The sequence below is a fragment of the Periophthalmus magnuspinnatus genome, chromosome 11 (assembly GCF_009829125.3).
Source record: "Periophthalmus magnuspinnatus isolate fPerMag1 chromosome 11, fPerMag1.2.pri, whole genome shotgun sequence".
In the NCBI taxonomy this organism is placed as follows: domain Eukaryota; kingdom Metazoa; phylum Chordata; class Actinopteri; order Gobiiformes; family Gobiidae; genus Periophthalmus; species Periophthalmus magnuspinnatus.
The window spans coordinates 7,124,511-7,147,655 of NC_047136.2; the positions used below are offsets into that span (position 1 = coordinate 7,124,511).

At 42.2% G+C, this 23,145-nt stretch overlaps 5 protein-coding genes across 11 annotated transcripts in view; 2 read left to right on the forward strand and 3 right to left on the reverse strand.

Annotated features, from left to right (window-relative positions):
• Positions 1 to 6,108, forward strand: part of elmo1 (engulfment and cell motility 1 (ced-12 homolog, C. elegans)) — a 101,651-nt gene extending 95,543 nt beyond the window's left edge. For all 4 annotated transcript variants that reach the window (XM_055225217.1, XM_033975492.2, XM_033975493.2 and 1 more), the window contains 4 exons: positions 1,420 to 1,527; positions 1,647 to 1,729; positions 4,589 to 4,666; positions 4,945 to 6,108. In XM_055225217.1, the coding sequence (XP_055081192.1) occupies positions 1,420 to 1,527; positions 1,647 to 1,729; positions 4,589 to 4,666; positions 4,945 to 5,145 (470 nt within the window). In that variant the 3' untranslated portion in view covers positions 5,146 to 6,108. The remainder of the gene's footprint in view (positions 1 to 1,419; positions 1,528 to 1,646; positions 1,730 to 4,588; positions 4,667 to 4,944) is intronic.
• Positions 1 to 23,145, reverse strand: part of sytl1 (synaptotagmin-like 1) — a 37,651-nt gene that overhangs the window by 9,750 nt on the left and 4,756 nt on the right. The window contains exon 15 of one of the 4 annotated variants that reach the window (XM_055225224.1): positions 22,740 to 22,906. In XM_055225224.1, the coding sequence (XP_055081199.1) occupies positions 22,767 to 22,906 (140 nt within the window). In that variant the 3' untranslated portion in view covers positions 22,740 to 22,766. Of the gene's footprint in view, positions 1 to 22,498; positions 22,907 to 23,145 lie in introns of those variants that run through there. The other 3 variants (XM_033975507.2, XM_033975508.2, XM_033975510.2) reach the window with 3 other exon arrangements.
• pex1 (peroxisomal biogenesis factor 1) lies at positions 8,987 to 19,258 on the reverse strand. Its single transcript, XM_033975474.2, has 24 exons — positions 19,057 to 19,258; positions 18,649 to 18,792; positions 18,464 to 18,547; positions 18,257 to 18,371; positions 17,503 to 18,131; positions 17,300 to 17,419; positions 16,843 to 16,960; positions 16,652 to 16,758; positions 16,505 to 16,590; positions 16,298 to 16,430; positions 16,078 to 16,174; positions 15,845 to 16,015; positions 15,618 to 15,772; positions 15,343 to 15,526; positions 15,113 to 15,279; positions 14,844 to 14,978; positions 14,718 to 14,782; positions 14,498 to 14,640; positions 14,331 to 14,434; positions 13,588 to 13,764; positions 9,924 to 10,166; positions 9,666 to 9,854; positions 9,383 to 9,510; positions 8,987 to 9,292 (listed from the first exon to the last, which is right to left on the reverse strand). Exons 1-24 carry the CDS (start codon positions 19,162 to 19,164, stop codon positions 9,214 to 9,216), a joined length of 3,681 nt encoding a protein of 1,226 aa, XP_033831365.1. The 5' UTR covers positions 19,165 to 19,258; the 3' UTR covers positions 8,987 to 9,213.
• On the forward strand, positions 19,388 to 21,790 carry rbm48 (RNA binding motif protein 48). Its single transcript, XM_033975533.2, has 5 exons — positions 19,388 to 19,522; positions 19,696 to 19,886; positions 19,956 to 20,101; positions 20,258 to 20,793; positions 20,877 to 21,790. The coding sequence occupies exons 1-5, from the start codon at positions 19,394 to 19,396 to the stop codon at positions 20,937 to 20,939; spliced, it is 1,065 nt and encodes a 354-aa protein (XP_033831424.1). The 5' UTR covers positions 19,388 to 19,393; the 3' UTR covers positions 20,940 to 21,790.
• On the reverse strand, positions 21,008 to 22,086 carry clxn (calaxin). The gene is made up of 6 exons (XM_033975769.2): positions 22,020 to 22,086; positions 21,783 to 21,941; positions 21,592 to 21,696; positions 21,351 to 21,502; positions 21,154 to 21,258; positions 21,008 to 21,074 (listed from the first exon to the last, which is right to left on the reverse strand). The coding sequence occupies exons 1-6, from the start codon at positions 22,084 to 22,086 to the stop codon at positions 21,036 to 21,038; spliced, it is 627 nt and encodes a 208-aa protein (XP_033831660.1). The 3' UTR covers positions 21,008 to 21,035.

A 23,145-nucleotide genomic window follows, 5' to 3' on the forward strand; every position in this document is an offset into this window, starting at 1 on the left:
AGACTACCCCAGGCCTCTCCACTCTTTTGCGCCTAAAGGAAAGTCAATGGAGTCCATAGGAACACTGAATACCACATCAGATGCTAAATATTTAACATAAAGTAATATTTGTATTCCTTTGGGATAAAGTCTTTTTCTGACAGACAGAGACAGAGAAATCATCATTCACCCAAATATTCCATTCTCCACTTGTTGCAGTAACAGTCACATTAGCCTTTTTAATACACTGCAGTTTCATCTGAAAGGAACACATTCAGTCCTCTGCTCCTCTTTATCCATTTTCTGTCATCCTCTTTGTGTCTCTGTTTACAATGATTCTCAACTCCAGATTCAAAATAAGACATTCACAGATAAAACGGTAACAATGGGCCACATCTTCCATCTAAGATCAGGTGTACCTTATCCTTAATTCTGCCTTTGCACAGTTTTATTTTTTAACAATTTAGATTCTGATTTTGTAAACGTAAAACATTTGAGTTTTATCACAGTCATTTTAGTTTAGTCTTAGACAGTGCCTCGCACTTTCTTCCCTGTCCTCCATAACCATTTCAAAATCGTCCATCCAGTGGGGACTCAAGTGTGTACATCAAATATTCATTTAGCTGGCTTCAGTGCAGACGATGCCTCTACCTCTCACAGAAACCGTCAAGCCAGTTTTCACGAGGGATTTCAACAGAGAAATTTGAGAGCTTTGAATTGTGGGATTTTAAGACTTTAAATTTAAGAAAGTTCTACCTGAAAACACATTATAGTAAGGATAACTTTGTTTTTTGTGAAGTTAAACAGTTAAAATAAGAATCGCCACCTGCTCAATATCTAATAGTGTCTATGCTCAGGTTTGGCATTGCAAACTATCTATTTTCAGCTATTGGGATTTGTCCATTGGCACCAGTGATCATTACACCAGCCACACCTCTCTCAGTCTGCTCCTGCCAGTTTAGCACACTGCCCACTTTGGGAGGAACGCCATAAAGAAACGCAAAACTAGACAAAGCAACAGAGCGATGGGCACACTGATGAGCCAACCACAAACATGCCACTTGTTATGGGCTTGCGGAGACAATGCCAGCTCAATACCAGCTGCCAGATCTGTAAATCTAATTAAAAATAAAATATCTTTGAGTAATATTTTATAGGTTATGTTATTATCTTCATATTTGAGACACATGTCAAGTCATTGTTTAAACTGTCGAAGACCAAGTATCTGTTTTGTTGCCTCTAACGATCCCTCCATAATACACCGCATCAAGGCCCATCTGTGGATCTTCCTCCAGGCAGATTTTTTTCAGTGCTCTAATTTCCCCTCCTGATGGTGACTCATGCTGTCCCATATGATTCCCCTGCCAGCGCCTGAATCACTCCGCTAACTTCTCCCAATCTGCTCAATCTGCCTCTTTGTTGTCCTGCTCTGTCTTTCAGATAAGTTTTGGTACTGCCGCCTGTCTCCCAATCACAAAGTCCTGCACTACGGAGATCTGGAGGAGAGCCCCCAGGGAGAAGTGCCCCATGACTCTCTTCAGGACAAATGTGAGTGTTTTGTCAGAATGTTGATGATTTCATAATTATTTTGTTTCCTTGGTTTGTTAACCTTGAGTAAACTGCTTCATATAGTATAGTGAGGTGTTTTTGTTGTGTCCTCTGTGCAGTGCCTGTGGCGGATATAAAGGCTGTGATCACAGGCAAAGACTGTCCTCACATGAAGGAGAAAGGAGCCCTCAAGCAAAACAAGGTGAGCTCACATGCGCAGTATACTCACGCATGTGTCAAGGTGAAAATGATTTAAAGCTGTACTATGTGACTTTTTGGTAGGGGAGTCCGCCACCTGTTTGTTCCCAGGAAGATGTTATTGTTTTGCATGGAATATTCCACAAGGGTCATTACATATATCTTAAAGGTGTTTTTATTGCTCAAAAATACCTTGAAAAACACACCTTAATATGAGCAGTCGCCCCTCCACAGATCTAATGCATAACTTGGCTTGGTGGTGCCCCCTGCCAGCCTCCATTAAAATACAATCAATACTATAGAACAATCAAGGCAAAGCAATGTCTTTAATACAGGTAGTACATACATAGTACTTACTTACCTTTTTCTGGAAAATACTGGAAAATAATGAGTACAGTCCTGTTTAGTGTCTGTTTCAGGTGTGTAAAGAAATACATTGACCTCTGAGGGGCAGTGAAGATGAAAGAGCCATCAGAGCATTGTACTGCACTCGCTCCGCCACACACCATCACCTTGTCCCCATAGCCGCTGATATATGGACTCCTGTATAAACAGCCTTGAAGACAAAAGCGCGCCCTCCCTTCAGCCCCGTCTCTTTTATTACGCTGTCGATAAGCACAGGTCTAGGAGAATGACCCATCGGGAGGGGGGGTGGGGGGAGCTGTCTGGTGGGTTTGCTCCACCTGTGTCAATAGGAACATCTGCACATTTCATTACTCTGTGCTACTGTGACTAGCCAAAGTCACCTCGAGGATTAAAGAAAAGACTGTGGTCACATGGTAGTTAAAGCATGAGAGAAACAGAATAGAGATAATATGCAGAGGCTAAACATAAACACGTAGAATAAAAGGGGCTAGTGGTATATGAATTTACGTACATGCGACACAGACCAAATGACTTAACGATCGTGTCTGAGTTTGTCCAAGTAGCAGTTCTGTGGGCGACTCCTCCTCTGCTGTAGTCCATGGATATATTTACATGGCCATTAAAAATCTGATTGCTGGAATAATAAGAGCTGATTTTTGGCGTTTGTGTTTACATACACAAAAGAAATCATCACCTGGCATGGCATGTCAGTTAAACAATAGAGCAACTGTTTAGTAATTGTTGTATAGTAATTGTGTATTTGGAAGATGAAGTACAATGATTTTTATTTATTTTTTGTTCTATGGGATATTATCTGATAACATTTTTTGACTTTAGATTTTTGACACTGACTACACTGACTCTCCTCTCCCTTTGCTCTCTCCACTAAGTCACTGCCCCTTCAGAGTGCCATCACAACACAATGGGCGTGTCAAGGTGTATTATATTATTGAGAATTGTTGTGTGAGAGGATGGATGCGTTGAACAGAATCTTAAAACAGGTTCAAATACGGATTGGGGGATATTGCAAAATTACTGAAACATGCATGTATGACACCTAAAACCCCTTCAGACATGTTTTTGAAGACCGAACAACATTATAGAAACTCGTATATAACAAACAAAAAATAATAATTAGCACAAATGTCCCTCTTTAAAATATCTGTGTCGGCCTATAACATTTTCTCTTTCATGCTTCCCTTTTCCACATCACTTTGTTCTTTTTTTTTTTGGATCATTTTCATTGTCAGAAGCTGCACACAATCAGTGAACAATCAGATTACTCACTCCAGATGTAACATTTATTTTCATGACATTTCAATAATCAGATCACTCCAGAAATCAGATAATGGTTGGATTTTCAGTGTGCATGTGAAACATCGGCAGTGACTCTCAAAAGACATTCAAGTGAAGGAAATGCGACTGTAGCAAGTGTTTGTCTACTGATCCGAAGGTTGACGGTTCAAATCCCGCTCTTGACATAAACATGAATGGGTGAGTGGTTCCTTGATGTAAAGCGTTTTTGAGGTGGAAAAGCGCTATATAAAAATGTGATCAAAGGCTCACCGGTGTGGTCTAATTGATCAGACTTAATTACTGTGGTTGAAAGTATAATATCTCCCGCTTTGCTTTGGGCAGAGACTTTATTATCAGATAGATGGTCATAATGTTAATTGGTGTATACTTTCCACTAGACTGCCACTATAACTTAATGAGAAGCACTTGTACTTCTTATTACATCACTGTGCCTTTCTATGTGTTAAAACATTGTCCAAGGTTGTCCTCACAAACACATTTAAGACCTCAGGACATGTTTGTTATTTCACAGAGCCAGTGACCTGTGCCAGCTGCATCTTTGTCCTTTTATTGTTTCTTCCCAAAGTCATGGCTGACATTTGTGGGAGCAGCGAGGATTCTTAGCATATTCTACCATATTAATTTATGCTTATGAAAGATTAATGCTGCTGTTATGAAGAGATGGTATTAAAAAGACAAAGACCGTATGTTAATGAATAATACACAAGAAAGAGAAAAAACTTGGATGAAAACACAAACATGTGAATAAAAATGGGACAGAGCCAGATTCTTAATAGGAAAATTGTTGTTTTCATTTTTGTCATTAGGGAAATTAAATATTAAAAATGTTTTTCTAATTTATTGGACAGAACTTTTGAAAATCTTCAAATTAACATCTACACATGGCATTTGTAAAGATGGTGGTTTATCTCCAAAATAGCACAGATGGGATTTTTAAAAAGGTTAATATTATTGTTTTATCTGCACATCAATCATCAGCGTAACGTATGTTTTTAAAGCTCCCTATGGTGACATATCTGTGGCTTCACATCTAGTCTAACAGATGGTGTCTATACAGCAGAGGGATGCTCCTTTGCTCTAGCGTGGTTTAAATCTTAACCCTTTTATTTTCTCTCCACCTCCTCTCCTGTTGTTCCATCTCCCCCCTGCTCCCCCTGCCCACCCGCTGTTCTCTCTGTAGGAAGTGCTAGAGCTGGCCTTCTCTGTCCTCTACGAGTCCGACGAGTATTTAAACTTTATCGCTCCAGATAAGCACGAGGTAACTGCATACTGTTTGTTTACTGTTTGTTTAGTATTATAAAGTCTTACCAAATTATGTCTTTAATAACTACACTATAATTAAGGAGATTTACTTAAGGGGTTAGGGTTAAGCGTTAGGAGATTAAGTGCGTAGTTAATTAAGTAGTTACTAAGCCTGAATCAATAGATCCTGTGTTGCTCATCATTCCAGTACAAAAATGTAATATTCAGGACATTAAAGTGAGAATATAAAAACAAAATCGCAGACCTGACTTAACCTTCTTTGCTTTGTTACAGTACTGTGTATGGACTGACGGTCTGAACGCCCTTCTTGGTAAAGAGATGACCAGTGACTACACAAAATCAGACATGGAAACCCTGCTGTCTATGGAGATGAAGCTCCGTCTACTGGACCTAGAGAATATCCAGATCCCTGAAGCCCCGCCCCCCATTCCCAAAGAACCGAGCAATTATGACTTTGTTTATGACTGCAACTAGACCATCTAAAAACACCACTGGGAACCCCTGCACTCACTGGACCCTGGACAAAATCGTACTTAAGAATATGAACTGTAAATGGTTTAAGGGACTGTCGTCTTCTTAAAACAAGACAATGGTGCGTAATATGTGCCCCACTGCACTGCATGGTCGATTGGAGTCAAAGATGATTGGAGACAAACTTCAGGCTGTCATGGCTAGGAGAAGCAACCAGGAAGTATTAGTTTGTCCTTTTCTCCTTCTTCCTCTGCCCCCTCCGCTCCAGCATTTCCAAAATGGCTGCCATCATTTTTGCTCGTTGTAGATAAATCTGTAGAATTTGCTTCCTATTTGTCCTTTTTATGTTACAAGTTTTATTATTTTTCCTCAGGGCTTTTTGTGAGGAGGAAGCAGGAAGTAACAAGTAAAAAGTTCTCTCTAGCAGTATTGCCTCCCACATTTTCACTTTGAGTATTTGTGGCAGCTTGGTCTATCTGCTCTGTGCTGCTTCACACACTTGCTGAAGACTGTTACAAACCATGAACAACTTTCTGCACTCTAATACGAAATACAAAGCCCTTATTCTGAATCTAATGTTATAATTCTACATCATTGCTGTTGTTACATATTACTCCCGCCCACAGATAGATCCACGCATCCATGTTTTTTCTCAAGTCTGTTTTGTAGTAATGACTGCTGTACACAACATTCCTAAGCAATATTATAATTTTGTTTATTTTAAGTGATCTGAAAACATGAAATTGCCAAGTCAAGGGAAGTTGTCTTATTTTGTGTGTTTTCATATGGCCACAAATTGATGAAAGTGTTATGTATTTTTTTAATTTAAAACAAATCATGGTTGTATTTCTAGTATGATTTATATATTTTCTGCCCGTTCCTATTTAATACCTTCAGATGTTTTTCTTTAGGATTTTTTCAAAGCTCCTCAAAACTGCTGTTTACATTAAAGGTTTAGGAACTGTACCTTTTGTCTGCTGTTGTTGTTTTTTTTTATATCTTTTAACTCACAATGCATTTAAGGTTAAAGTAAAGAATGAATCTGAACTCAAGCTTTTACTAGCCTTAATTATGAAAAAATAATAATAATGCTTGGTTGCTCACTTAAGTCTGATGAGGTCGTTGTTGTAAATGATAATTGGTTCAGTCAGCCTACCTGGATAAATAAAGATGTAATAGAATGTAATAAGAATAACTTAAATGAGCCTTATTACTCTTTGCTTAAATAAGAAAATGGGAGAGATAGTGGATTCAATTGAATTTTTTATCACTGTCATAAATTTCAGGGTTTTTTTTACATTCTTGTTCTTTGTGTGCGGCCATCCATAGTTAAATATTGATGAGGAGATGCAAAACTGGGTATTTTTGGCTTGATTCCCTGCGGTCCTCATTTCTGTGGTGTTTCAGAGAGATGGGAGGAGAAAGGACTTGGCGGCCTCATTACAACTTGCGCTAGACTTCATGTGGAGTGTGTGACAGCAGCCCGAGGGCAGAAGGCGGAGGAGAGTAGCTCCTCCTCGTCCACCTCACGGTAATCACATCATATAAGGCTCCTATGTATCCAGCACTCCTCTTCTGCAGCTTTAGACAAGGTGCATCCACACAGCTGCTCCCTCAGCCCTCATTACAGTGCACTCAGAGTGTCGGAGTGTCACTTATGCATCTTTATACGCTTCACTTTTAATATCGCCCACCCTCAGGTACATCCTAAAATGAGCACAAATGGACTGCAGTAAAAAGTTTACTACTAGGTTTTCATTTTCAGTTTGACTGCACTGTCACTTTTGATTCAAATCTCAAAACACCTTCAAGCATCAGCAGAATTAGAAAAGCAGCACATTTGTCTTTTTAATAATGCTTTATTTCAGGTCGGGGCACTATTTGCTTGCTGAATTCTTTCCATATATTTTATTGCTCATTGTTTTTGTTTTAAACATCTACAGGCCAAGAGCCACAAGTTTCCAAAGAATGTTATTGACAAAATGCAATGGCCTGTGAACAAAAAAATCGGTGCTACAAGTAAGAATTGTTCAGGGGCAGAGACCAGAGGCAGAATGCCAGTTCTGCTCATCATCTATATCAACTTCCAATTCCAGAGTCTGAGTCTCAAAACAATTGTCCTTTGCAGCGCCTCCAAGACTAATGTAATGCTTATCAATGGGGCTGATCAACAAGTGCTTGTCCTTTTTAGACAAATACAAAGATCTAGATTCTTTCTTATTGTGTGAAACATAAAACGTAAACTTTAATGATCAACAATTCAAATAACCTTCATGAGACAACTCTTCCCTTTTGAGGATTAACATGTGTCTTTGAATCAGAGTATTTTAGAAGAAGGGATAGCAACATTTTAGATTACTGAACTATGACTCAATCAATGAAATGCCCCTTTCATCCTCAGGCCTGCTCCTTCCACTCTGAGTTCTGCTCCAATAGGCTTTATCTAATGTCCAACATGAACGTGTACTCTAAAGAGGTTAGATTTCTGATTGAACCCTGTGAATATGGATATGGAATATGGATATATTCACCACTTTTAGTCATGGTCCGGTTAATAGGCACAATATAATGAACTCTGACTGGAAGGATGGATATTTGAAAGACTGCTTTATGTTATGTCAGGATGGATATGCATAACTGTCATGTACCACCTGTTGACAAGAAATCCAAGACTTTTGCTAAAGAATTTTGCAAGGGATGTCAAAGTCCTATGGTTAAGACCTGCTCTGGTCATAAAAATTTGTCATACAATGCACATATTCCAGGGTGAATTAGTGTGCCCTAGTGTTATCCATTTCGGTAATCAGGGCGACAGTAGCTCAGTTGGTGGAGTGTTTGTTCACTGATCCCAAGGTTGGTGCTTCTTGACATAAACATCATTGGTTGAGCGGTCAGACCCACTGACTCACAGGTTGACAGAGTGATTCCAGCTCCCACAGATGAATGCTCTTGTTGGACCCTTGGGCAAGACACTTAACCCACCTCGCCTCCAGTGTCTGCATACACTGGTGTATGATTAGGTGTGTGAATCGGTGAGTAGTTCCTTGATGTAAAGCGCTTTGACTGCCTTGAAGGTGGAAATGTGCCACATCAACCTCGCCTATGTGCATTCAGCATCAATACTATGGTATAAGTTCTTATTCTCACGAGTTTTCAGAATACAGTACATATGTGGGACTGGCACAGGACTGAGCCAAATCCAGCGCAGTATGAGGGTCTATATTTACCACTGAAGGAGCAGCCTTTTCCAGTGTGTAGGACGACTGAAAAATATGGTCAAGAAAAAGGGAGAAACACTGCAGTAACTTTAGGACCCACCTCCTGCTTGGACACTGCACCCAAATCTTAAAACACAATCAAACCAAACTTTAAAGTGAATGTTGTCACCTAAATATTAGTGTTCATATTTGCAATGGGTCATTAGTTTTGATCAGTATTAGTAGAGTCAATAATGTTTGTACAGTCTGTTGCCCTATCCCTTCTGTACACACATTGTGAACTGTCTCTTAATGAACAGTGATTTCCAAATGTAATTATACAACAGACTGCAGTACTATTTGTGTCTCCTCTTTTAATAAGCATAACTGAGCAGCAGTCCTTTTTTGCAGGATTTAATATCACAAAGCTGTAAGAAATGACGATGCTGCATTCTGTATGTTGAAAGAGATGGGTTCATTATCTTGCAAAGTTTGACTTCAAACCACATTTCGTCACATTTTATCTCAGCATTAATAAATTAAACTACTGCGGCTGCACATTTTTAATTAATAATACTCTTGTTAGGTTTTACTCTGGCTCCCTCTTGTGGCAAAGTTGTACTTGGAACGAAAAAGTAAGGACACATTGTCCCAAACAGGAAATGTTTAATTAATTAAATTATAAAATTAATTTGTAATTTTACAATATGTACAGTAATAACATAATGAGTAGTCAAATGACCTGTTTACACATTCATTATCTGAGACATGTGCATTTACAAACCCTTAAATTATAGGATTTGTGTCTATATTAAACTACAGATAAATTAAAATGCACAATTTGTGAAATTTGCATAATCAAGTAAGATTTCTTTCAGGCTAAAGTTACACGTTGTCCAGGTTTAAATATCTGCAATGGCTTTCCATCTCCTGAACCGTCAAAGGATTCATACCTGCATTAAAATAAACCGTAGTTATTCACAACATTTAACGCCTAAATGACCCATGTTCACATAATGTTACAAGCAAATGAAGGGACTTACAGTCTAGTGTATCTGCTCCAGTCAGCTTTGCTCACAGATGGTTTGGTTGTAGACAGAGCACATTTGATATGAGCCTGAGAGATGAGCAGGACAGGAGGGCTTGACGGGGTATGCACCTGTACACTCTCCTAAATATATTAATGCTTATATTAAAATGAATTATTTCTTCAACAATAGAACAAATGGCTTCATTATTTCACTGCATAATATGCAACTAAGTGTTAAAAGTATATGGTACTGAAATAATCATCCATAATGAAAAGAAAAATTAAGGAAAACTGACCTTCTTGTAATTCTTTTTTATTGTATTTACATCTCGAGTGAGCTGCTCTTGTTGCTCTGGGCTCAGCTCCTCACAGCCGCTCTGCAGAGAGGGCATGTACAAAGGAGGGAGGTCACTGCCAGCATCACGCACACATGTAGCTGTCAGGTCCTGGTTCTCAGACATGGGACCAGAGAGACATCTAGGATTCTGCAAAATCAAGACAAAAATAAATCAAAAGGTTGTAGTCATTGAGATAAGGTTCTGAATAGTTCTTACACTGAGCACTAGTTCGGGGGAGTATCCGAGCTCGGATTCATAGGAACTCCCAAAGTAGATTCTCCAAATGTTGCCCCTGTTTTCCTCATAGGTCTGGAAGTCACTGTTTTCCAGTAAAAGTACAGACTGCTCTAAGGTTAGACCCATGTCCCCCTCCCCAACAGAGTCCTCAGATCCACTGCTGTGATTCGGGAAGATCATTGAAGAAAGACTCATCTCACTCTCGGAACCAGATGCAACGCCCTGGAGATAGGAATGTAATGTATATAATTACATAATAGAAACAAACAGATTTGACTTTGCCATAATTCATTTTATGTAGAAAAATGTAGAAAAAATTGAACTCCTCAATTCATGAACTCATTAAGCAAATACTAGTACATATTGAATTGAAGAGAATAAAACTGCTTACAACGAAATTCGTTTCTGGTTTGTCTGTGTGTGATCATTTTAATGTGACTATGTTTTTCAGTCCGTGGACCCACCACCTGCGGGAGGAGCCATGAGGGGCGGGTGCGGAGAGATCCGGGCGGCAGTCGAAGGCGGGGACCTCGATGACCGGATCTCCGGACATGGAGACTAGCTCTGGGGACGTGGAATGTCACCTCGCCTGGGGGGGAAGGAGCCTGAGCTTGTGCGGGAGGTTGAGCGTTACCGGCTAGATATAGTCGGCCTCACCTCCACGCACAGCTTGGGCTCTGGAACCCAACTTCTTGAGAGGGGTTGGACTCTCCATTTCTCTGGCGTTGCCCGCGGGGAGCGGCGGCGAGCTGGTGTGGGCTTGCTCATTGCCCCACAGCTCAGCCACTGCGTGTTGGGGTTCACTCCGGTGAACGAGAGGGTCGCGGCCCTGCGCCTTCGGGTCGGGGACAGGTCTCTCACTGTTGTGTCGGCCTACGGGCCAAACAGCAGTGCGGAGTACCCGGCCTTCTTGGAGTCCCTGGGAGGGGTACTAGACAGTGCACCAACTGGGGACTCCGTTGTTCTCCTGGGGGACTTCAACGCCCATGTGGGTAACGACAGTGACACTTGGAGGGGCGTGATTGGGAGGAACGGCCTCCCCGATCTGAACCCGAGCAGCGTTTTGTTATTGGACTTCTGTGCTAGTCACAGCTTGTCCATAACAAACACCATGTTTGAGCACAAGGGTGTCCATCGGTGCACATGGCACCAGGACACTCTAGGTCGGAGGTTGATGATCGACTTTGTTGTCGTGTCATCTGACCTCCGACCGCGTGTCTTGGACACTCGGGTGAAGAGAGGGGCTGAGCTGTCAACTGATCACCACCTGGTGGTGAGTTGGATCCGCTGGCGGAGGAGGAAGCCGGACAGACCTGGCAGGCCCAAGCGCATTGTGAGGGTCTGCTGGGAACGTCTGGCGGAGCCCTCTGTCAGGGGGGTCTTCAACTCCCACCTCCGGGAGAGCTTCTCCCTGATCCCGGGGGAGGCTGGAGATATGGACTCCGAGTGGGCCATGTTCTCCACCTCTATTGTCGATGCGGCTGCTCGTAGCTGTGGTCGTAAGGTCTGTGGTGCTTGTCGCGGCGGCAATCCCTGAACCCGGTGGTGGACACCGGAAGTAAGGGATGCCGTCAAGCTGAAGAAGGAGTCCTATCGAGCCTTGTTGGCTCGTGGGACTCCTGAGGCAGCTGATGAGTACCGGCGGGCCAAGCGTGCCGCGGCTCGGGCAGTCACAGAGGCAAAAACTCGGGGTTGGGAGGAGTTCGGGGAGGCCATGGAGGAGGACTATCGGACGGCCTCAAAGAGATTCTGGCAAACCGTCCGACGCCTCAGGAGGGGGAAGCAGTGCTTCACCAACACTGTTTACAGTGCGGGTGGAGAGCTGCTGACTTCGACTGGGGATGTTGTCGGGCGGTGGAAGGAATACTTTGAGGATCTCCTCAATCCCACTGTCACGTCTTCCGAGGAGGAAGCAGAAACTGGGGACCCAGAGGCGGACTCGTCCATCACCCTGGCTGAAGTCACTGAGGTGGTTGGCAAGCTCCTCGGTGTCAAGGCTCCGGGGGTGGACGAGATCCATCCTGAGTACCTCAAGTCTCTGGATGTTGTGGGGCTGTCTTGGCTGACACGTCTCTGCAACATCGCGTGGCGGTCGGGGACAGTACCTGTGGAATGGCAGACCGGGGTGGTGGTCCCTCCGTATAAGAAGGGGGACCGGAGAGTGTGTTCCAATTACAGGGGAATCACACTCCTCAGCCTTCCCGGTAAGGTCTATTCCAGGGTACTGGAGAGGAGAATCCGACCGATAGTCGAACCTCGGATTCAGGAGGAGCAGTGTGGTTTTCGTCCTGGTCGTGGAACACTGGACCAGCTCTATACTCTCCATTGGGTCCTCGAGGGCTCATGGGAGTATGCCCAACCAGTCCACATGTGTTTTGTGGATCTGGAGAAGGCATTCGACCGTGTCCCTCGTGGTGTCCTTTGGGGGGTGCTCTGGGAGTATGGGGTCCGGGGCTCTTTGCTAAGGGCTGTCCGGTCCCTGTATGACCGGAGCAGGAGCTGTGTTCGCATTGCCGGCAGTAAGTCAGACCTGTTCCCAGTGCATGTTGGACTCCGCCAGGGCTGCCCTTTGTCACCGGTTCTGTTCATTATATTTATGGACAGAATTTCTAGGCGCAGCCAGGGGCCGGAGGCGGTCTGGTTTGGGAACCACAGGATTTCATCTCTGCTGTTTGCAGATGATGTTGTCCTGATGGCTTCTTCGAGCCAGGACCTGCAGCAGGCACTGGGGCAGTTTGCAGCCGAGTGTGAAGCAGCTGGGATGAGAATCAGCTCTTCCAAATCCAAGGCCGTGGTTCTCGACCGGAAAAAGGTGGTTTGCTCACTCCAGGTGGGTGGTGAGTCTCTGCCCCAAGTAGAGGAGTTCAAGTATCTTGGGGTCTTGTTCACGAGTGAGGGAAGGATGGAGCGGGAGATTGACAGGCGGATCGGTGCAGCGTCTGCAGTGATGCGGTCGCTGTATCGGTCCGTTGTGGTAAAGAAGGAGCTGAGCCGGAAGGCGAAGCTCTCGATTTACCGGTCAATCTACGTTCCTACCCTCACCTATGGTCATGAGCTCTGGGTAATGAGCGAAAGGACAAGATCGCGGATACAAGCGGCTGAAATGGGCTTCCTCCGCAGAGTGGCCGGGCGCACCCTTAGGGATAGGGTGAGGAGCTCGGTCACACGGGAGGAGCTCGGAGTAGAGCCGCTGCTCCTACACGTTGAGAGGAACCAGCTGAGGTGGCTCGGGCATCTGCTCAGGATGCCTCCTGGACGCCTCCCTAGGGAGGTGTTCTGGGCATGTCCCACCGGGAGGAGGCCCCGGGGAAGACCCAGGACATGCTGGAGGGACTATGTCTCTCGGCTGGCCTGGGAACGCCTTGGGGTCCCACCGGAGGAGCTGGAGGACGTGTCCGGGGTGAGGGAAGTCTGGGAGTCCCTGCTTAGACTGCTGCCCCCGCGACCCGGCCCCGAAAGAAAATGGATGGATGGATGGATGGATGTTTTTCGGTCATAGGGTACACTCATTTCTATTCGCACTGGCAGTAGCTCACACGTGCACGTACTGACATGCCTCGTCATGAATCACTCACTGCATTTTTCTTTTTGTTACACATCCCAGCATTGAAGCCATCACATAAAACAGTTTTTCTCAACTTACCTGCGGTGGGCTGCCTGTGCTGCTGGAGTGGATGGCCTCTAGTTGGGCGTTGTAGAGCAAGGCTTTCAGGTCAGCTCCAGTGAACTGCTTTGTGTCTGCGGCCAGCTGCTCCAGGTCCACATCCACCGCCAGAGAGAGGCCAGAGCTCAAAGTCGTAAGGATCTCCAGACGTGCTTCCTGCATTTACAGTGCAGTCATTTAATAATATACATGTACATCCATTTTATTGCGCTTATCAAGGGCTTCCTAGTGGGACGTGCCCAGAACACCTCCGTAGGGAGGCGTCCAGGAGGCATCCAGAACAGATGTACGAGCCACCTCAGCTGGCTCCTCTCGATGTGGAGGAGCAGCAGCTCTACTCTGAACTCCTCCCATGTGACTGAGCTCCTAAACCTATCGCTAAGGGAACACCCAGCCACACAGTGGAGGAAATTCATTTCAACCGCTTGTATCCAAAGCTCATAACCATTTGGTGAGGGTAAGAACGTAGATTGACCAGTAAATTGAGAGCTTTGCCTTTCAACTCAGCTCCTTCTTTACTACAAAAGTCCGATACAACGACCGCATCACTGCAGATGCTGCACTGTTCCGTCTGTTAATCTCATGCTCCATCGTTCCCTCACTTGTGAACAAGACCCTGAGTTACTTGAACTCCTCCACTTGAGGCAAGGGCTCTCCACCCACCAACATATATTACAGTACATTACATGTTTAAACTTAAAGATGGTGTGTGTGATACAAACCAGATCAGGTGGAGGACAATACAGACATTTGTCCAGTCGCCCAGGTCTCAACAGGGCTGGGTCAATCAAGTCCGGACGACTAGTGGCAGCGAGCACATACACACCTGTAAACACACATCATTGAAGTGAATCAGGTTTTACGTTGAGTGAGTCCACTGTGCACTGACCTTGGAGACCCTCCACCCCATCCAGCTGAGTGAGGAGTTGATTGACCACACGGTCAGTCACCCCAGTGCTGTCATGGCCTCTCCTCGGCGCTAATGAATCAAACTCGTCAAAGAACAGGATACATGGCTTAGCAGCTTGAGCTCTGCAATCATATTAATAGAATCAGACAGTTAAATCATTAAATAATTATGCCACTAATGAGGAACAGTGTTCACGAACTTCTGAAAGACATCTCGGACAGCCTGTTCACTTGCTCCAATGTATTTGCTCAGGAGTTCAGGACCCTGTAAAGATGGCTCAGTGTCATCTCTGCATAATAAACAAAACATTTCACTTGCTGTTTACCTTGATGCTGATGAAGTTCATTCCACTGTCCTTGGCTACAGCCCTGACCAGCAGGGTTTTCCCTGTCCCTGGAGCTCCATACAAAAGAACTCCTGATCGATGGCGGATAGGGAGTTTGGAGAATAGGATGGGATACTACAACAGACCAAAACCAACAGACCAAATTATAACTGTATAAAATGTGTACAATGTATAAATACTATATACAGCACATTTAGGTAGTATAGAGACTTAACTTATGACTAATAAGCAGTGTAAATCTTAAGAACCTTAGCAGGGAGCATTATGGTATCCATTAACTGTTGCCGCACGTCTTTCAGACCTCCAACTTGTTCCAGTCCAACTCCACTGGGGGAGTGCAACTCTACCCCCCAAAGCGAGGGAGGTGTGAATCCTTTCAAAGCCTGGGAAAAATCATCTGCCGACAGCAGACCATCTACAAATGGAAAAGTCAATATAGAAAAATCTATATACAGCAATAATAAATTATTTTATTTACCTAGGTGGTCACGTTGCTTCTGTACAGCACTGGCATGAATGGCCCGCTCCAGCAACAGTGCTAGATCTTGAGGGGTATATCCTTCTGTCAATTTGGCAATCGCACCAACATCAAGAGTCTGTAAGGTTTCCTCAGACAGACCTTTTCTAGCTATTAGACACCGCAAAATATCTGCTCTTTGACCCTAAAACACATATAATAACGTAAGTATTAACCACTGCACACCATACTCTTTTTGGCTGCATGAAATGTATTCAAATATTTTAACAATGTACCTGATCTGGAGGCTCAATGTGTGAAATCCTCTGAAAGAAATGAGATCCTTGCAGCTCAGTGAGTGAAGGGTGAAGGGAGTCCTGACTCTTGGAGGTTATTATTAGACTGACAAGACTGGAACGCTGAACCACATCATCCACAACATCTTTAAGACCTGAGGGACCGACAGAGCAGAGTTATGTAAACTACAAGTATCCCTGCCTTCATTATAGTAAACATGTCTTACTCTGTGCAATGTACTGTTGTAGCAGCACCTCAGGGCTATGCTCATGCTCAGCTAAAGATGGTGCTCCTGTTATTTGATCCAAGTCATCAAGGAGAACCACTGAGGGCTGCTTCCACTCCGCCTGCTCAAACACATCCTGCAGCATTTGCCTTACAGTTTCTGCCCTTTTCCCTGAAAGATTTCACAACAAACTTGAATAAAGTTCGACTAACAAGCTTAAAATGTTTTTGTACCTTGTAATTTTTTGCAGTGCAAAATCTCCACATGTGCATCAAGATCTTCACTGACTTTTCTGCAAAGTGCTCGAGCAAAACTGCTCTTGCCACATCCCTAATATTGTTTTTAAAATGACAATATTTAAAATAAAGTATTTAAAAATATAACATATTTAACAACCATTCCTATCAGTAATCATGTAATTATGGCTTATCAAATTATTAAAATCTGTGTTACCTTGGCTCCTGTTATAAGTAAAGCACCTCCTTGAAGCCCCTGTGTGGAGGAGCCCAGTTCTACCGAAAGAGGACCTGCCAGTAGACTGTGGGAAATGAACTCATGGGCACTTGTACTAACTTTATCAATCCCTCTGTATGAAACAAAGCACATTCTGTTATAGACTCACAACACAAGTTCAAAACAATAAAACCACACATTACAAACCCAAGACTGCTGAGAGACGGGAGCTCTTCATTTGATATTTTGTCTGGAGATTTCTCTGCTGCATTGGTTAATGTGTCTCTTCTTATCTGTAGAACAAATAATGTATTAGAATATTGCACAAGGGAAATGATAACAAAAAATAGTTACCTGTATGTCTTCATTTTTGAGAAGGGTGGCTGCCAGAAGAAAGAGCTGATCTATGGGATCATCTGCAGACTCTGGCTTCAGTACAGTCAGTGCAAATTGAAGCTTGGCTGTAAATTAAAAACAAAGAGGAAGAAATTGTCTTTCCCTTTAGACTCTGATGAGTTTGAGAGTAATAAGTAACAAATATGCACCTTCAGATCCATGGAGCAGGATGGTGCTACAGCGCGCAGTTAGACAGGCTAAGGGCTCATGACTCTGAGTGTGGAGCCAGCCGAGAAACACTGTCCGGATCTCATCATCATCTTCTGACTACAGCCAAATATGCAAAAGAACATAACAAGCGTGATGCTTTAATCCAGAATAATATATATATATATATATATATATATATATATATATATATATATATATATATATATATATATATATATTTTTTTTTTTTTTTTTTTTTTTTTTTTTAAATGGTACAAATTGCTAGAGGTGTCCAATTTTGTTGTGGGTTAAAGAAGTGTATATCAGAATTGCAACTTTTTTCTTAAAAAAGAAAATACCCTTGCTCTTTGCTATTCAATATAGTGTTGCAGTTTACAGTGTGAAACATTTGACTGTGCAATATCACAATGTCGTGGTTGCTATCTTATTACTCACCATTGGTATCATGGGTTGCAATTGGATCATAGTGGCCACTTTAACAGCAGATTTTATCGGCTTTATTCTCACAGCTGAATGTGGAATGACATTCATTTTAGCAGCCAGCTGCTCTGAGATCTGGAAAGAAAATGACAAATTATGATGAGCTGAGTAAAAAAAATGTAGTAAATAAATGTAAATAAAATTAAATAAATTCTTACCCAAACTTTCCCACTGTGGATTGATCTTTTTATAGAGCCTTTGTGAGTGAGCTTCTCTCGGCACACAACCCTCACTACTACGGCCTCGTCGTCCTTTAATGTCTCTCCTCTATCTGAGTCTGCAGTGGTCTTAGAAACACTTCTCTTTTTGTCCAGATCTGCTTTATCCTTATGCTTGACTTCTTTAGAAAAGGGAACTTTAGTGAGCATGCCATATGTGATTTGTGACTGACCTCCAGTGTGGCCTGCGCTCAGTGCATGGCTGAAAGGAAACACATGCACCACGTCAGTCGTCCGGTGGCTTATTGTGCAGAGAGAGTCTGGAGGTGCGCCGCACACTCTGAAGACAGAGTCTGTGATGACCAGGGGCAGATCAGGGACTGAGGGGAGCTCTTTCACTGGACCCATAAGCAAGTATTGCACTAGACTTTTCAGACCTGTGCCCCACTGTTGTGCCGGTGGTACTACAGATGAGGAGATATCTGACTTTGGGAGCCCTTCTTTTTTCTGATTCTTGCTCGATTTAAACAAGGACCCACTAATGTTTATATCAGGGCGGTTTTTGGGTGACACAATCAGTTCTGTAAACTGCTCCAGCCGACCGAATGGCACAGAGGGCAGGAACGATGCTGCAAGAAAAACCGAAATGGTCACATTTACTGTACAGTAGTATCACATTAAAATATTAATGCACAGTATTCATTTTAATTTGTATTTTGAGACAAAGAGTTATTCCTCAAAGTTTTCACCTCACCTATTTGGATGTAAATGGCTGTGTGAGTGTCCACCCATACAGGGAACACAGCATCCTGGAAGACGACTCTAATCTGATCGAGCAGGTGTGTCTCGAGTGCAGAACTGTGAAGCTCCTAGACATACATACAAGAGAGAGAAAAAAAATACATGTGGTGGATGTATGCCATAAATCACAAAATTATATTGTAGCTATTTCTTGACCTACCAAAATCTCCCAGTCATCAAAGGAAAGAGGCTCCACAAACACTTGATGCACAGATGAGACCTGGTGGCATGGCTTTATGAAACCCTGTTTGACGTAACAGAGTGATGGGAAAGGATTACAAATCAGTATATTCATAAGCAGTGACAATAACATAAAAAGAGAATCCATGTTCGGTTAGTTCTTACTTGTTCCCCATCCTCGATACCCAACCTCTCTCCCAGTTGGCGACACAGCTCAACTCTTTGTGTATCATTGGAGGAATTTCTATTACATGTCCAACTGAGAAAAGCTGATGTACCACTTCCCCAGGATAACTCCAGAGCCTGGTTCTAACGCAAATAAGATAAAATAATACTACAAACACATTATCAACACACAATAATCAATCATTAGACAATTGCATTTGTATTTGTTATGAGAGGGTAATAGAAATAAAGCATGAACTAGTACACAGACAGTAATTCAATACAAACTCTACAAATAACTTCTGTAATACATAATTTACCATTAGCTTTAATGGTTTCATGATAAATTGATCTTTGCCACCTCACTATTTTATCTCATTCTAAAATACACAGCTAGGCTAATCTTACCTCGTTCAGTAATAAATGCGATATTAACTTCGGAGCGAGGTGAAGAAAACAGTTTTTCGTGTTGCTGAAGTAAATAGTGACGGGATGAATGCCCTGATTAGAAAACATTTCTCTGACATTGCCTTTTCCACCTTTGTAAAGTTTTCACCTGCACAGCTAACACAATCCTCACTGACGATCGATGTGGTCGTGTACCTACAGTTCAGACTAAAGCAATCGATAAGCAGTAATATTACTTCAAAATAAAACGTTTCGATTTTTATACACAGCACTAAGAATAGCGTGTAGAGGTTTAGACTCTTATTTTGAAAGGCTATTAAACGCTTCAAAAACAAAGATGGCGGCTCCTGTCAACAACAAACCAGATTGTTGGAAAGCTCCTGAAGTGTTTAAACACCATGAACAGCGTAAAATATGCATTTCTCGACCAAAGTATAGAGAGGGGAGGAAGGCAAAAGCGGTTAAGGTATGTCTTAAATGAAGGTGCAGCCAATGTTTTCAGCAAACAAGGCACTGGTACCTTCTACTGATAACAGAGTGTGAAGATGTTAAACTAGTCATACCAAGAGACGTTTCATTACAGTTCACATTTAGAACTTTGTAGTTATCAGAAAGGCATCAGGTTATTATTTCTTTCAGGTCTACACCATAAATTTGGAGTCTCGCTATGTGATGGTTCAGGGGGTCCCAGCCATAGGAGTGATGAACGAGCTGATCCAGCTGTGTGCTCTGTACGGGACAGTGGAGGAGTACAGGCCTTTGGACGAGTATCCGACTGAGGAATTCACTGAGGTCTACCTGGTTAAATTTCAGAAGCTTGTCAGTGCCAGGTAGCTCACCAAATTTTATTGACAGCTTTGCTTTGCAATTACAAACATTCTTTGGATCTTATTTTTCAGAGCATCAAAACGACACATGGATGAGAAGAGCTTTTACGGAGGTGTTCTACATGTATGTTACGTCCCTGAATATGAGACAGTGGAGGACACCAGACAAAAGCTACAAGAGCGTAAGAAATACATAATGAGGACTCTACACCATATTGGTATGTGTTTTTTTAATTCATCTGCTGCAATTTACTGACACTGTATAATTGTAATTACACATGACTATACATATTTCATACATATGTTTTGGCAGAAGAAAATATCTGCAGATATTCATGTCTAATTGACTCATTGTTTTTTATGTCTTAACAAAGCAAGAGAAAAACGACAAACGTTACCTGTAACTCCAGAAACCACTGCACCAAATGCAATAGAATCCTCAGAAGCAACCACCTCCAAGCCATATACGACGCTTACAAATAATACAGAAGACCACTCATCACATCAACATTCTAGTTTTCCTTTGCTTCCCCTGCCTCCTCGAGAACATCAATATCCAGGATACTATCACAGAAGTTTACCTACCGAGGATAAAATGGGAACATTGCATAATGCTATTGTTCATAAAGGACCACAACAAGAAATGAGTATGACCAGCTCTAAGGTGCCTAGAGACTCATTCAGGGACCAACAGATGCCACCTCAACCCCCTGTAAGATTTGTACCACGGACAACACAGTTAGAGAAAAGAAAACAACTGGCAGAAGAGGACACTGAGCAATCCTTAAAAGATGTTACTTGTCAAAGTGAAGGATTTATAGGGCCAAAGTTACCTGAGCAACCCAAACTGGACATGGAGGATGAATCTTTAAATACTACAGTCAAGATGGTCAGGGACACTTTGAAAAAGGTAAATGATGCTTTAGCAATAGATGCAGAAATACAAGTTCACTGTTTATTAAGAGAAAATCAACAGCATGTACTCTATTACAGGTGGAATCATTTGCTGAAGCCAAGCCAGTGCTTAAAAAGGTGAAACAACGTCGTAGGATTTAATTTGTTTTTTTGCAGTGTTTGAGTAATAATCAAATGATGTCTGGTAATGTCTGGTTACAAATTAGCTTCACGAATAAATTGACTTCACTGTTCCTCCTACATTCTAAATACACGTTCCTCAAAGGTATAAATTGCCTGTAAGAGTGAAAAGAACACAGTAATTAAACACAATATTTTTAGGGTAAAACGTTAACCACCCAACATCATTAAATACCGTTAAATCTGGAAGACATTGTCCAAACGCCTCAAGTAAAAGGTTCTCCTCTTTTACAGCTGTAATGAAATCCATTAACGATAACTTTCCATCATGGTCATGATCCTTTTGACAGAAACACATTTGGTACACACCATTGAATACAATATTTTATAGGTTTGTAAAGATCTTTTTGTCAATTACATACTGTGCCTGACCATTTTCTTAAGCGTCATTTCCAGCAGGTCCATTATGCCCTCATCAGGGTCCTCCTCGTTCGGCTGACTTGTGAGACTGTTCTTCAGGAAATGAAACATCTCGTCTCTGGAGATGTAGCCATCATTATTTAAATCATAGACTGTAAAACAGTCTGAACATGGAGGAAAGAGGGATGAAACAAATGATTGTCTTATATAATTTGTGCGGTGTTCAAATATTTAAAGTAAGCATAAAGGTCACATTTTATTTTTTCATCTAATGTCCCACGGAGAAAAACAGACAAGCCAGCAATCCATTCTCTCACACTTAAATAACCATCATTGTCTTTGTCAAAGGTTCTGAAGACTGCAAAACACACACACTGAATGTCACATGCTTCATTGTGGATGTTTCCTTCTATGGATAACTCAAACATAATAAAGTGTTTTTACCTCCGTCCATGATGATGTCATCTGTTATGTCAAATGCATGGTGCAGCACACTTCTGAACTTCCCTCTGTCCAGTCCCGGGACAGCCTTCCCATGTGCAGTCTGCTCCCCCAGGAGCGCGTAAAACTCTCGTATTAGACACTCGATCTCACTTCTGTCGACTGCAAACCACATTATGAGCCACATTTCCACTTGCGTGAAAAAAGTACTGTATAAACTTTACCGTAGTTTATACTCACAGCGCTCCACGTCTTTGCACATTTTGTCAGTAATGCTTTCCATCAGTTTTCTGTTCATTGTCGACATTTTTGGTTAAAAAAGTTAAACTCAAAGTTAAACTGATACAGCTTCCCGTCCGTTTGATGTGTGTTTTGCCACAGTCACCTTAGCAACCGCGCAGGATGAAATTCACGGAGCAGATGCGCTTTCAAAGTGTTTTCATAAAATGGCGTGGATGTATCACTCTCAGTTACATGTATGAAAATACACTGTTACAGCCCCTTGGCATATTTTTCCAGTCAAACAATTGTTCTTATTTTTACATCGATGGATCTATTCGATCTATTCATTTTACGCAACGGCTGTAATTCTACGCCCTCTGCTGGACAAATGTGATTATTGTTTTGTTTGCTCTAATATGAGAGTAAATATAGGCCATTATTATATATAATAACCAGTTTCACAGTAATGATAATAGAAAACACTAAAGCACTGATTTATTTAGGCTATGCAAAAATATGCCCTTATTTTATTAAAACAGTTTAGTTTACACAATTTACCTAATCTCATCTTAGTAAACATATTGACATTTACATTTAATTGAAAAACAAACACAGTTGATCACTAAATAGGTAATTACAGAATTAGGACATACAAAATCAAAACAAATCTACACAAGCTATTTATAATATTGCACCTCCACTTAATGTCCTACATACATTTACAGATAATGTAGGCACCATGTTTGAAGTTTCAATACATGCTCACTAGGGCCGCTTCTGTAGATCAGTCCTGATGGGCAGAGTGGCATCGATCCAGTGGTTTGGGTTATCAATTATTGAGTTCCAAAGAGATATCTCTTCCTCTGTAGAGTCCATCCAGCTCACTGGTTCACCATAACTCTGGCCTGCCACATAAGAAAAATACTACTGAGGTATTTTCAAGTGTATCACTTAAGCATGTCACAAACAGCTACAATTCATAGAAGTGGCTTTATTATCCTTTCATTATAGTTTAGAATAACACATACTGTAGAGGCTTTCTGTGCACCTAGAAATGACCTTGCTCAGACAACACGTCCATCCGAAATGTTTGAAATATTTACCATGAACTCTGTTGCTCTGACACAGAACACAACCCACACAT